We start from the raw sequence: 12,500 nt of genomic DNA, 5'->3' as shown, positions 1-12,500 counted from the left end.
GTGGTGTGTGTGTTAGAGCAGTGGTGTGTGTTAGAGCAGTGGTGTGTGTGTGTTAGAGCAGTGGTGTGTGTTAGAGCAGTGGTGTGTGTGTGTGTGTGTTAGAGCAGTGGTGTGTGTTAGAGCAGTGGTGTGTGTTAGAGCAGTGGTGTGTGTGTGTGTGTGTGTTAGAGCAGTGGTGTGTGTTAGAGCAGTGGTGTGTGTGTGTGTGTGTGTTAGAGCAGTGGTGTGTGTTAGAGCAGTGGTGTGTGTGTGTGTGTGTGTGTGTGTTAGAGCAGTGGTGTGTGTGTGTATTTGTGTGTGTTAGAGCAGTGGTGTGTGTGTTAGAGCAGTGGTGTGTGTTAGAGCAGTGGTGTGTGTTAGAGCAGTGGTGTGTGTGTGTGTGTGTGTGTGTGTGTGTGTGTTAGAGCAGTGGTGTGTGTGTTAGAGCAGTGGTGTGTGTTAGAGCAGTGGTGTGTGTGTTAGAGCAGTGGTGTGTGTGTTAGAGCAGTGGTGTGTGTTAGAGCAGTGGTGTGTGTGTGTGTGTGTGTGTGTGTGTTAGAGCAGTGGTGTGTGTGTGTGTGTTAGAGCAGTGGTGTGTGTTAGAGCAGTGGTGTGTGTGTTAGAGCAGTGGTGTGTGTTAGAGCAGTGGTGTGTGTTAGAGCAGTGGTGTGTGTTAGAGCAGTGGTGTGTGTGTGTGTGTTAGAGCAGTGGTGTGTGTTAGAGCAGTGGTGTGTGTGTGTGTGTTAGAGCAGTGGTGTGTGTTAGAGCAGTGGTGTGTGTTAGAGCAGGGGTGTGTGTGTTAGAGCAGTGGTGTGTGTGTGTGTGTTAGAGCAGTGGTGTGTGTTAGAGCAGTGGTGTGTGTTAGAGCAGTGGTGTGTGTTAGAGCAGTGGTGTGTGTTAGAGCAGTGGTGTGTGTGTGTGTGTGTGTGTGTTAGAGCAGTGGTGTGTGTGTGTGTGTGTTAGAGCAGTGGTGTGTGTGTGTGTGTTAGAGCAGTGGTGTGTGTGTTAGAGCAGTGGTGTGTGTGTTACAGCACTGGTGTGTGTGTGTGTGTTAGAGCAGTGGTGTGTGTGTGTGTGTTAGAGCAGTGGTGTGTGTTAGAGCAGTGGTGTGTGTTAGAGCAGTGGTGTGTGTGTTAGAGCAGTGGTGTGTGTTAGAGCAGTGGTGTGTGTGTGTGTGTTAGAGCAGTGGTGTGTGTGTTAGAGCAGTGGTGTGTGTTAGAGCAGTGGTGTGTGTGTTAGAGCAGTGGTGTGTGTTAGAGCAGTGGTGTGTGTGTGTGTGTGTGTGTGTTAGAGCAGTGGTGTGTGTGTGTGTGTGTGTGTTAGAGCAGTGGTGTGTGTTAGAGCAGTGGTGTGTGTGTGTGTGTTAGAGCAGTGGTGTGTGTTAGAGCAGTGGTGTGTGTGTGTGTGTGTGTGTGTGTTAGAGCAGTGGTGTGTGTGTGTGTGTGTGTTAGAGCAGTGGTGTGTGTTAGAGCAGTGGTGTGTGTGTGTTAGAGCAGTGGTGTGTGTTAGAGCAGTGGTGTGTGTGTGTGTGTGTGTGTGTGTGTGTTAGAGCAGTGGTGTGTGTGTGTGTGTGTGTGTGTTAGAGCAGTGGTGTGTGTTAGAGCAGTGGTGTGTGTGTTAGAGCAGTGGTGTGTGTGTTAGAGCAGTGGTGTGTGTTAGAGCAGTGGTGTGTGTTAGAGCAGTGGTGTGTGTGTTAGAGCAGTGGTGTGTGTGTGTTAGAGCAGTGGTGTGTGTTAGAGCAGTGGTGTGTGTGTGTGTGTGTGTGTTAGAGCAGTGGTGTGTGTTAGAGCAGTGGTGTGTGTGTTAGAGCAGTGGTGTGTGTGTGTTAGAGCAGTGGTGTGTGTTAGAGCAGTGGTGTGTGTGTGTGTTAGAGCAGTGGTGTGTGTGTGTGTTAGAGCAGTGGTGTGTGTGTGTGTTAGAGCAGTGGTGTGTGTGTGTGTGTGTTAGAGCAGTGGTGTGTGTGTGTGTTAGAGCAGTGGTGTGTGTGTGTGTGTTAGAGCAGTGGTGTGTGTTAGAGCAGTGGTGTGTGTGTGTTAGAGCAGTGGTGTGTGTTAGAGCAGTGGTGTGTGTGTGTGTGTGTTAGAGCAGTGGTGTGTGTGTGTGTGTGTGTGTGTTAGAGCAGTGGTGTGTGTGTGTGTGTGTGTGTGTGTGTGTTAGAGCAGTGGTGTGTGTGTGTGTGTGTGTGTGTGTTAGAGCAGTGGTGTGTGTTAGAGCAGTGGTGTGTGTGTTAGAGCAGTGGTGTGTGTGTGTGTGTGTTAGAGCAGTGGTGTGTGTGTGTGTGTGTTAGAGCAGTGGTGTGTGTGTGTATTTGTGTGTGTTAGAGCAGTGGTGTGTGTGTTAGAGCAGTGGTGTGTGTTAGAGCAGTGGTGTGTGTTAGAGCAGTGGTGTGTGTGTGTGTGTGTGTGTGTGTGTGTGTTAGAGCAGTGGTGTGTGTGTTAGAGCAGTGGTGTGTGTGTTACAGCAGTGGTGTGTGTTAGAGCAGTGGTGTGTGTGTGTGTGTGTTAGAGCAGTGGTGTGTGTGTGTGTGTGTGTTAGAGCAGTGGTGTGTGTGTGTGTTAGAGCAGTGGTGTGTGTGTGTGTGTGTGTGTGTTAGAGCAGTGGTGTGTGTGTGTGTTAGAGCAGTGGTGTGTGTGTGTGTGTGTGTGTGTTAGAGCAGTGGTGTGTGTGTGTGTGTGTGTGTTAGAGCAGTGGTGTGTGTGTGTGTGTTAGAGCAGTGGTGTGTGTGTGTGTGTGTTAGAGCAGTGGTGTGTGTTAGAGCAGTGGTGTGTGTTAGAGCAGTGGTGTGTGTTAGAGCAGTGGTGTGTGTGTGTGTGTGTTAGAGCAGTGGTGTGTGTGTGTATGTGTGTGTGTTAGAGCAGTGGTGTGTGTTAGAGCAGTGGTGTGTGTTAGAGCAGTGGTGTGTGTGTGTGTGTGTGTGTGTGTGTGTTAGAGCAGTGGTGTGTGTGTTAGAGCAGTGGTGTGTGTTAGAGCAGTGGTGTGTGTGTGTGTGTGTGTGTGTGTGTGTGTTAGAGCAGTGGTGTGTGTGTTAGAGCAGTGGTGTGTGTGTGTGTGTGTTAGAGCAGTGGTGTGTGTGTGTGTGTGTGTTAGAGCAGTGGTGTGTGTTAGAGCAGTGGTGTGTGTTAGAGCAGTGGTGTGTGTGTTAGAGCAGTGGTGTGTGTGTGTGTGTGTTAGAGCAGTGGTGTGTGTGTGTGTGTGTGTTAGAGCAGTGGTGTGTGTTAGAGCAGTGGTGTGTGTGTTAGAGCAGTGGTGTGTGTTAGAGCAGTGGTGTGTGTGTTAGAGCAGTGGTGTGTGTGTGTGTGTGTTAGAGCAGTGGTGTGTGTGTGTGTGTGTGTTAGAGCAGTGGTGTGTGTTAGAGCAGTGGTGTGTGTGTTAGAGCAGTGGTGTGTGTTAGAGCAGTGGTGTGTGTGTGTTAGAGCAGTGGTGTGTGTTAGAGCAGTGGTGTGTGTGTGTGTGTGTTAGAGCAGTGGTGTGTGTTAGAGCAGTGGTGTGTGTTAGAGCAGTGGTGTGTGTGTGTGTGTGTGTTAGAGCAGTGGTGTGTGTTAGAGCAGTGGTGTGTGTGTGTGTGTGTGTTAGAGCAGTGGTGTGTGTTAGAGCAGTGGTGTGTGTGTGTGTGTGTGTGTTAGAGCAGTGGTGTGTGTGTGTATTTGTGTGTGTTAGAGCAGTGGTGTGTGTGTTAGAGCAGTGGTGTGTGTTAGAGCAGTGGTGTGTGTTAGAGCAGTGGTGTGTGTGTGTGTGTGTGTGTTAGAGCAGTGGTGTGTGTGTTAGAGCAGTGGTGTGTGTTAGAGCAGTGGTGTGTGTGTTAGAGCAGTGGTGTGTGTGTGTGTGTGTGTGTGTGTGTGTGTTAGAGCAGTGGTGTGTGTGTGTGTGTTAGAGCAGTGGTGTGTGTTAGAGCAGTGGTGTGTGTGTTAGAGCAGTGGTGTGTGTTAGAGCAGTGGTGTGTGTTAGAGCAGTGGTGTGTGTGTGTGTGTTAGAGCAGTGGTGTGTGTGTGTGTGTTAGAGCAGTGGTGTGTGTTAGAGCAGTGGTGTGTGTTAGAGCAGTGGTGTGTGTGTTAGAGCAGTGGTGTGTGTGTGTGTGTTAGAGCAGTGGTGTGTGTTAGAGCAGTGGTGTGTGTTAGAGCAGTGGTGTGTGTGTGTGTGTGTGTGTGTGTTAGAGCAGTGGTGTGTGTGTGTGTGTGTTAGAGCAGTGGTGTGTGTGTGTGTGTGTGTGTTAGAGCAGTGGTGTGTGTTAGAGCAGTGGTGTGTGTGTGTGTGTTAGAGCAGTGGTGTGTGTTAGAGCAGTGGTGTGTGTTAGAGCAGTGGTGTGTGTGTGTGTGTGTGTGTGTGTTAGAGCAGTGGTGTGTGTGTGTGTGTGTTAGAGCAGTGGTGTGTGTGTGTGTGTTAGAGCAGTGGTGTGTGTTAGAGCAGTGGTGTGTGTGTTAGAGCAGTGGTGTGTGTGTGTGTGTTAGAGCAGTGGTGTGTGTGTGTGTGTTAGAGCAGTGGTGTGTGTTAGAGCAGTGGTGTGTGTGTTAGAGCAGTGGTGTGTGTTAGAGCAGTGGTGTGTGTGTTAGAGCAGTGGTGTGTGTGTTAGAGCAGTGGTGTGTGTTAGAGCAGTGGTGTGTGTGTTAGAGCAGTGGTGTGTGTTAGAGCAGTGGTGTGTGTGTTAGAGCAGTGGTGTGTGTTAGAGCAGTGGTGTGTGTGTTAGAGCAGTGGTGTGTGTTAGAGCAGTGGTGTGTGTGTGTGTGTGTGTGTGTGAGTGAGCAAGCAGTGGTGTGTGTGTGTGTGTGTGTGAGTGAGCAAGCAGTGGTGTGTGTGTTAGAGCAGTGGTGTGTGTGTTAGAGCAGTGGTGTGTGTCTGTGTTTGTGTGTGTGTGTGTGTGTGTCTGTGTGTGTATGTGTGTGTGTGTGTGTGTGTGTGTGTTAGAGCAGTGGTGTGTGTGTTAGAGCAGTGGTGTGTGTGTGTGTGTGTGTGTGTGTGTGTTAGAGCAGTGGTGTGTGTGTGTGTGTGTGTTAGAGCAGTGGTGTGTGTTAGAGCAGTGGTGTGTGTGTGTTAGAGCAGTGGTGTGTGTGTGTGTGTGTGTGTGTTAGAGCAGTGGTGTGTGTGTGTGTGTGTGTGTTAGAGCAGTGGTGTGTGTGTTAGAGCAGTGGTGTGTGTGTTAGAGCAGTGGTGTGTGTGTTAGAGCAGTGGTGTGTGTGTGTTAGAGCAGTGGTGTGTGTGTGTGTGTGTGTTAGAGCAGTGGTGTGTGTGTGTGTGTTAGAGCAGTGGTGTGTGTGTGTGTGTGTGTGTTAGAGCAGTGGTGTGTGTGTGTGTTAGAGCAGTGGTGTGTGTGTGTGTTAGAGCAGTGGTGTGTGTGTGTGTTAGAGCAGTGGTGTGTGTGTGTGTTAGAGCAGTGGTGTGTGTGTGTGTGTGTGTGTGTTAGAGCAGTGGTGTGTGTGTGTGTGTGTGTTAGAGCAGTGGTGTGTGTGTGTGTGTGTTAGAGCAGTGGTGTGTGTGTGTGTGTGTGTGTTAGAGCAGTGGTGTGTGTGTGTGTGTTAGAGCAGTGGTGTGTGTGTGTGTGTGTTAGAGCAGTGGTGTGTGTGTGTTAGAGCAGTGGTGTGTGTGTGTTAGAGCAGTGGTGTGTGTGTGTGTGTGTGTTAGAGCAGTGGTGTGTGTGTGTGTGTTAGTGTGTGTGTGTGTGTTAGAGCAGTGGTGTGTGTTAGAGCAGTGGTGTGTGTGTGTTAGAGCAGTGGTGTGTGTGTGTTAGAGCAGTGGTGTGTGTGTGTGTGTGTTAGAGCAGTGGTGTGTGTGTGTGTGTGTGTTAGAGCAGTGGTGTGTGTGTGTGTGTGTGTTAGAGCAGTGGTGTGTGTGTGTTAGAGCAGTGGTGTGTGTGTGTTAGAGCAGTGGTGTGTGTGTGTTAGAGCAGTGGTGTGTGTGTGTGTGTTAGAGCAGTGGTGTGTGTGTGTGTGTGTTAGAGCAGTGGTGTGTGTGTGTTAGAGCAGTGGTGTGTGTGTGTGTGTTAGAGCAGTGGTGTGTGTGTGTGTGTGTTAGAGCAGTGGTGTGTGTGTGTGTGTGTGTTAGAGCAGTGGTGTGTGTGTGTGTGTTAGAGCAGTGGTGTGTGTGTGTGTGTTAGAGCAGTGGTGTGTGTGTGTGTTAGAGCAGTGGTGTGTGTGTGTGTGTGTGTGTGTTAGAGCAGTGGTGTGTGTGTTAGTGCTGAGTGAATAATTAATCAGGTCTTTCATTCCTTTTGGTTATTTCCTGGTCCTCCTTGACATTAACATTAGGTGTGGGCGGGAATCTGGTGGCCATCCAGGCGAGCAGGATCTCCACCTACCTGCACTTCTGGAGCGTTCCTGGAGTTCTGCCCTATAAGATGAGACAGCACTGGCCGAACCCCTGCATCTCCTTCTTCTCTACAGGTCAGGAACTTCATCTGCAGAGGAGTAAAAGAATCTCTACAACACTCACTTACACTCATGAATATTAACGAGGAAGCTCCGAAGAACCTGTTTGAACATGTGTCTGTGTGTGTGTGTGTGTGTGTGTGTGTGTGTCAGGAGTGAACTCTAAATCTGCCCGTGTGCTGTTCCTCCTCGTTGTGCCGGGACACCTCGTCTTCCTCTTCACCATCAGAACTTTACAGGGAGGCCACGCCCCCATCACCCTGCCCTTTGTCTGCTGCTATCTTTGTGCTGCACTGATACAGGTACAGTGTTTTGTAGATTAGATTAGATTAGATTCAACTTTGTCATTGTGCAGACTACATGTACAGAGCCAATGAAATGCAGTTAGCATCCAACCAGAAGTGCATAAGTGGCATATTTAACTGTGTGTGTGTGTGAGAGAGAGAGAGAGAGAGAGAGAGAGAGGAGAAAGAAGAATAAGGGGATTGTGTTTGACGTGTCCACAGGTGGCGCTGCTGCTCTACATGGCGGATGTGATAGTGAGGTTCATGTGGAGGAGAGGTTTGGATCCTGATAACTTCTCCATCCCCTACCTCACTGCTCTTGGAGATCTGCTGGGAACCGGCCTGCTCGCTCTCTGCTTCCACCTCGTGTTCCTCCTGCAGGGACTCGGACTGTGATTAGACTGTCAGATCCTCTTCTTCTTCCTCCTCACACCGTCCAGGACAGGAACTCCGCAGCTCCTCCTGCTGGAACCTCGTTCACTGGACCCTGACTGACCTGCAGGTTTAATAAAGGTTCCTGGTGAAGAAGAAACCAGCTCCCAGCTCAGGAGTACAGAACTGTTCTGACTGTGAGGTTAAAGGTTCTGTAGGGTCCATAAGATTTCCACAACATCTGATCTAACTAATATTTTTTATTTATGGAGCAAAATCCAAAGATTCTGTGTAGTGACAAAACATTTTACTGACTGAAGGAAGTTATAAAGGGATGAATAATTAACACCATGTGTTAGAGGAGTGTGTGAGTTTACCTGAACCACAAGGTCTCACTATAGTTCAAGATTTTAAACACAAAAAATTTTAGTTAGGGAAAAAAAAAATATTTTAATGACCCATACAATCCACAACCCCACCCCCATGATTCAGAACCCCACCCATAAAATCCATAACCCCACTCCCCACTATCCATAACCCTACCCCAATAATACAAAACCCAACCCCTATAATCCACAACCCTACTCCCTACAATCCATAATCCCTGCCCTCCAATTCATAACCCCACCTATGCAATCCATATCTCCACCCCTATAATCTATAGCCCCACCCCTACAATCCATAACCCCACCTCTAAAATCCATAACCACACCCCAACAATTCATAACTCTCAATCTATCCAATCCATTCTGTGGGCATGTTCTCATGTGCCCTTGTGGTTGATCGCACACACACACGCACACAACTGGATTTTTAAAATTGTAATAAAAGTGCTGAAGTTTGTGAGCTGGAGCTCATTCGCTCCAACGCTGGATTTAATTACAGAAATATATTGAAGGAATAACCTCAGGATCTGCAGCAGACAAAACGATGGTATTTATATGAAAAATCATTTAGCACAGCTGTGTATTAATGAAACACTGTGTGAAACTTTCACTTACAGGTGTTTACATCATCTGGATGTTTGTACACTAAATAATTCATTTATTAATTTATGATTGAGTTCATAATGCTGGAAAGATGAGAGTAATGACTCTGTGCTCTTCCTGCTCATCAGTCAATAATCAATAAAATAAATGAAACCCACTCACTCACTCAGTGTCTCCACCTCCAACACCACCAGCACTGAACTGAGATCATTCACAGCTCATCAATACTGCAGAGGACATAAACACTCCTAATAGACTTGTAATAGAATTAATAATGGAGTAATATCCAGTACCCAGTCTACACAGTTTCCTGCTGCAGCAGAACACTGATGTTTTCTGTAAAGAATAAAGATGTTTCTAAGTGAGCTGGTTCCTGACCTGTGTGTCTCATCATCTGGAACATTCTTCACTCTGAGTGCTGTGATCAGGATTAGCACTGATGCTAACCACAGTGATGTGCAGTTTCCTGAGGCTGAAGTGTTTTGACTCCTGAGCTGGACAGAAGTGGACAAACTCAGTCCTTAGAAAAAACAGCAAGTTTAATTCAACCTGCACACACATTTACTCCAAAACTGGAACACAAAAACATCTCCAGGGTGAAGGAACCTGCCTGAAAATATTTACACACAGTACAGCCTCTGACTACAGGACTGAAGGAAATGAAAAAGCATTACCTTTAAACAACAACATACTTAGGAAAGTTAATGGATTTTTAATAAAATTACTGAATTTTTTGTAGAAAGATCAGACCTGCAGCTGAAAGATCAGACCTGATAGATCAGGCCACTCCAGAGCTCCAGCCTTACATTCTCAGAGTTTGTTTCTGCCTGAAATAGAAATGCTAAGTGGCACTTTAGAGAACTCTTTGTGTTCTCCCTCTTTTTTTTTGGGATAAACAGGATCCTCGTCGAAGTCGAACAGGTCAGAGGTTCTCCTGGTTCAGGAGGTAAAAGCTGCTTGCGGTCAATCACAGCTCGGCTTTTAGAGGGCGCTGAGGTTAAAAACAGAGCAAGAAAGGAAGGAGTGATTCTGATTGGTCAAGTTTTGTTTTTATGAAAGAAGGATTCACAGCTCTGAGTACAAACTTTCATTTCAATGTACAATAAATACATAAAAACATAAATATATCAACTATTTTTAAAAAATGTGGGCAGGAGATGTGAAAATCGATCTCTCAGTCGCTAATGAAGAATCCTGCTCCAGTTAGACAACACTAAGAGAACAAAGGCACGTCCTCGGGAGTGCAGCTGGCACTGAATACAGCCAAAAGAATTACTGAGGCATTTTGGGAAGATGTGCAGGATGCCAGCAGTAATCAGTTCTTTCTGAGAGCCGCTAGCACAGCCACCAAATCTGAAACAATGGTGTTTAAGTCACTGGTCTCATCGGAACTTCAGGTAGGTCGGTGTGGAGTAGTTAAAGAGCAGGAAGTCCATACGGTACAGATTGTAGAGCTTCTTCTGATAAAAGGGGCTGATGTTGTTGAAGAACTTGGCTGCCATGCTCTCTGTGGTCCTTGTGCTCTTAGATGAAGCTGGAAACTCCACTTCCCCTTCTGCCCCAGCTAGCTTCAGCACATAGCGTGAGTCCTGAGCCAGGCTCTCGTATTTGCCCACCACATCGTAGCGAATGAGGCAGGGGTGGCAGAGTGCGTGCACTCTCTCCCAGTGCTCGTTAAACGGCTCCTCGCGCTGAGTCCGTGGGTCCACCAAGTAGTACACGAATTCCTCAAACGAGACGTCGCTGCCCTTCTCCAGAGCCTCAGGCCGAGGGTTAGCGCGGTGACGCTGCACTATCTTGGTGCCATAGCGTTTGTGGAAGGCGGTGTTGTAGCTTCGTGTGAATTTGTTGCGATACGCCGAGACAAGTCTTTCAAAAGGATCTCGCACAAATATGAACTTCAGGTACGTACGCAGACGGCGGTTAATCTCAGCTGTGGAGTACTCGGAGAGCGAGCGAAGCCGGCCTGGGGCGTGGGCCTCGTTAGCCGGGATGGCGAGAGGATCACGGTTGCGTCCATCACCCGTCAGGACCATCAGCGTTCGCTTCCAGTTGGTGCAGGCCACCTTGGGAACGTAGCAGTAAAGCAGTCCGTGTCGGTCATCCACCAGCAAGTGGCGCAGGTCCTCGGGGCTCAGGACACGACGTTTACGTGTGTGAGAGCGACATGCTTTGTCCAGAAACGAGCGGCGACCCTGCAGCGTCATCCCAACAGCTGAGCGATTCTGCTGGGGAGAGGAACACCAACATTAGAATTCAGCAATTATAGCAGAATTGTTGAGTGCCTCCTGCTGCCTGAAGGCAGAATTACAGGTTTATTCAAATGTGATGATCTTTCACTTCCTCGTATTCAAGGAAAAGGGGGTGGGGTGAAACAGCTTCTGGGTGAGTAGGCGGAGCTAACTTACGAAAGTAGCAAACATACGACTAAAACGGCTAAAACCAATTAGCTGACAGCAGACCTCGCACCTTCAACTGCACCGTTTAGAAAGTGTCAGACATTCAGCAGTGACATAGCAACGACATAGCAGTGACGCAGCAGTAATGCAGTAGTGACGCAGCAGTAATGTAGCAATAACACACCAGTAATGCAGTAGTAAAGCATGAGTGATGCAGCAGTAATGTAGCAGTAACAGCAGTAATGCAGTAGTGACGCAGCAGTAATGCAGTAGTGAAGCAGGAGTGACGCAGCAGTAATGCAGCAGTAACACAGCAGTAATGCAGTAGTGAAGCAGCAGTGGCACAGCAGTAATGCAGCAGTAACACAGCAGTAATGCAGTAGTGACGCAGCAGTGGTGCAGCAGTAATGCAGGAGTGACACAGCAGTAATGCAGTAGTGGCGCAGCAGTAATGCAGGAGTGACACAGTAGTAACACAGCAGTAATGCAGTAGTGACGCTGCAGTAACACAGCAGTGACACCGCAGTAATCTAGTAGTGACGCAGCAGTAATGACGCAGCAGTAACACAGCAGTAATGCAGCAGTAACACAGCAGTAACGCAGCAGTAATGCAGCAGTAATGACGCAGCAGTAACACAGCAGTAACGCAGCAGTAATGACGCAGCAGTAACACAGCAGTAACGCAGCAGTAATGACGCAGCAGTAACACAGCAGTAATGCAGCAGTGATGCAGCAGTAATGACGCAGTAATGCAGCAGTAATGACGCAGCAGTAACACAGCAGTAATGCAGCAGTAATGACGCAGTAATGCAGCGGTAATGACGCAGCAGTAACGCAGCAGTAATGCAGCAGTAATGACGCAGCAGTAACACAGCAGTAACGCAGCAGTAATGACGCAGCAGTAACACAGCAGTAACGCAGCAGTAATGACGCAGCAGTAACACAGCAGTAATGCAGTAGTGATGCAGCAGTGACGTAAAGATGATGCAGCATTCTGCTTAGATGTGGACTATAAAAAATTTTTTCCATCCAAACGTTCTTTGAAACTCAGATCTTCTGAACATTTCAGTTGAGTAACAGCTACAAATCGTTTCTATTTCTATTAACTCATTATTCATCTTTATCCAGAGTGACACAAAGTCCGAGTCTCCTGAAACACGACCTCCAGCTAAAGCGTAGCTGCATGTACACCGTGTCCCCATGATGAAGTGCTTTCATTTATCACTGACACAGCAGAAGGCAACAGGAACAAAACTGTTCATCATCCTAAACCCAGCACCGAGCTGAGAGAGTTTTCTTGCACACACACGTCTCATAAATCTCGCTGCTGTGTATGTGTGTGTGTGTGTGTGTGTGTGTGTGTGTGTGTATGTAAATGTACACGTGGAGTTTTTTTCACAAAAAAACAGTGGAGTTGAAGAGAGCCACAAGCAGAGCGTTTGTGCTCCAGCTCACGTTTTCTCTGCAGCGTTTCTGCGACTCGGAGGAGCTGAGGATCTTCTGATGTTCTCTGGAGAGGAAACTGGGGGATCTTTCAGGAATGTGGGCCATTTGTGTGTTTGGAGTTTTCTTAAGAGCTATTAGATCGTATTTCATAACCAGCACCTAAGGTCCAACATCTCAACCACAATGCGCTTAGGGTTTAATCTAAATACTGCATTAGCTTTACAGAGAGCTTGAAGAATTAAAAAAATATAATCCAGTAAGAGTGCTGGAATTACCTGATCTCCATCAAACAGAGTCTGCAGGGGGGCTCGCCGAAGTTTTCCTGAGAAACCAGTTCTTCCTAAAAGGTGCTCTGTTCACACACACACACACACAAGAAAAAATGCTGAGCAAACAGGTAAAAATGGTTTAAACAGTTAGAGAAGGACTGAACATCGTTATTAAAGTTCATATATAATCATGTGGAGTTTAATGCTTTATGATGTCTCCACTTCTCAGCACTAACACACACACACTCTGAGGCCCCACTGGTGAAAGTGATTAGTTTTACACGTGTGCCAACAAAGTCAAAGGGAAAGTTTTAGTGCTCTGAGCGAGAGACCGAGATCAAATAAAGATTTTATTATAAAATAAAGAAGCCAAGAGTGAAGAAAAAGTGGAAAAAACACCTTTTAC

General features: G+C 47.5%; 2 protein-coding genes across 4 annotated transcripts in view; one reads left to right on the top strand and one right to left on the bottom strand.

The window, feature by feature from the left end:
• LOC131365818 (solute carrier family 41 member 1) overlaps positions 1-8,230 on the top strand; it is a 24,071-nt gene extending 15,841 nt beyond the window's left edge. Inside the window, exons 8-10 of one of the 2 annotated variants that reach the window (XM_058409692.1) lie at positions 6,216-6,350; positions 6,489-6,637; positions 6,842-8,230. In XM_058409692.1, coding sequence (XP_058265675.1) covers positions 6,216-6,350; positions 6,489-6,637; positions 6,842-7,015 — 458 coding nt within the window. In that variant the 3' untranslated portion in view covers positions 7,016-8,230. The remainder of the gene's footprint in view (positions 1-6,215; positions 6,351-6,488; positions 6,638-6,841) is intronic. The other variant, XM_058409691.1, reaches the window with a different exon arrangement.
• A 767-nt stretch (positions 8,231-8,997) lies between these two features.
• The window catches only part of si:ch211-236h17.3 (carbohydrate sulfotransferase 11), a 16,784-nt gene continuing 13,281 nt past the window's right edge, over positions 8,998-12,500 (bottom strand). Inside the window, exons 2-3 of one of the 2 annotated variants that reach the window (XM_058409694.1) lie at positions 12,101-12,177; positions 8,998-10,205 (exon numbers count right to left, since the gene is read on the bottom strand). In XM_058409694.1, the coding sequence (XP_058265677.1) occupies positions 9,363-10,205; positions 12,101-12,177 (920 nt within the window). In that variant the 3' untranslated portion in view covers positions 8,998-9,362. Of the gene's footprint in view, positions 10,209-12,100; positions 12,178-12,500 lie in introns of both variants that reach the window. The other variant, XM_058409693.1, reaches the window with a different exon arrangement.

Source organism: Hemibagrus wyckioides, linkage group LG15, assembly GCF_019097595.1.
Source record: "Hemibagrus wyckioides isolate EC202008001 linkage group LG15, SWU_Hwy_1.0, whole genome shotgun sequence".
NCBI lineage: Eukaryota > Metazoa > Chordata > Actinopteri > Siluriformes > Bagridae > Hemibagrus > Hemibagrus wyckioides.
This window is presented reverse-complemented; position numbering and strand designations above follow the sequence as displayed.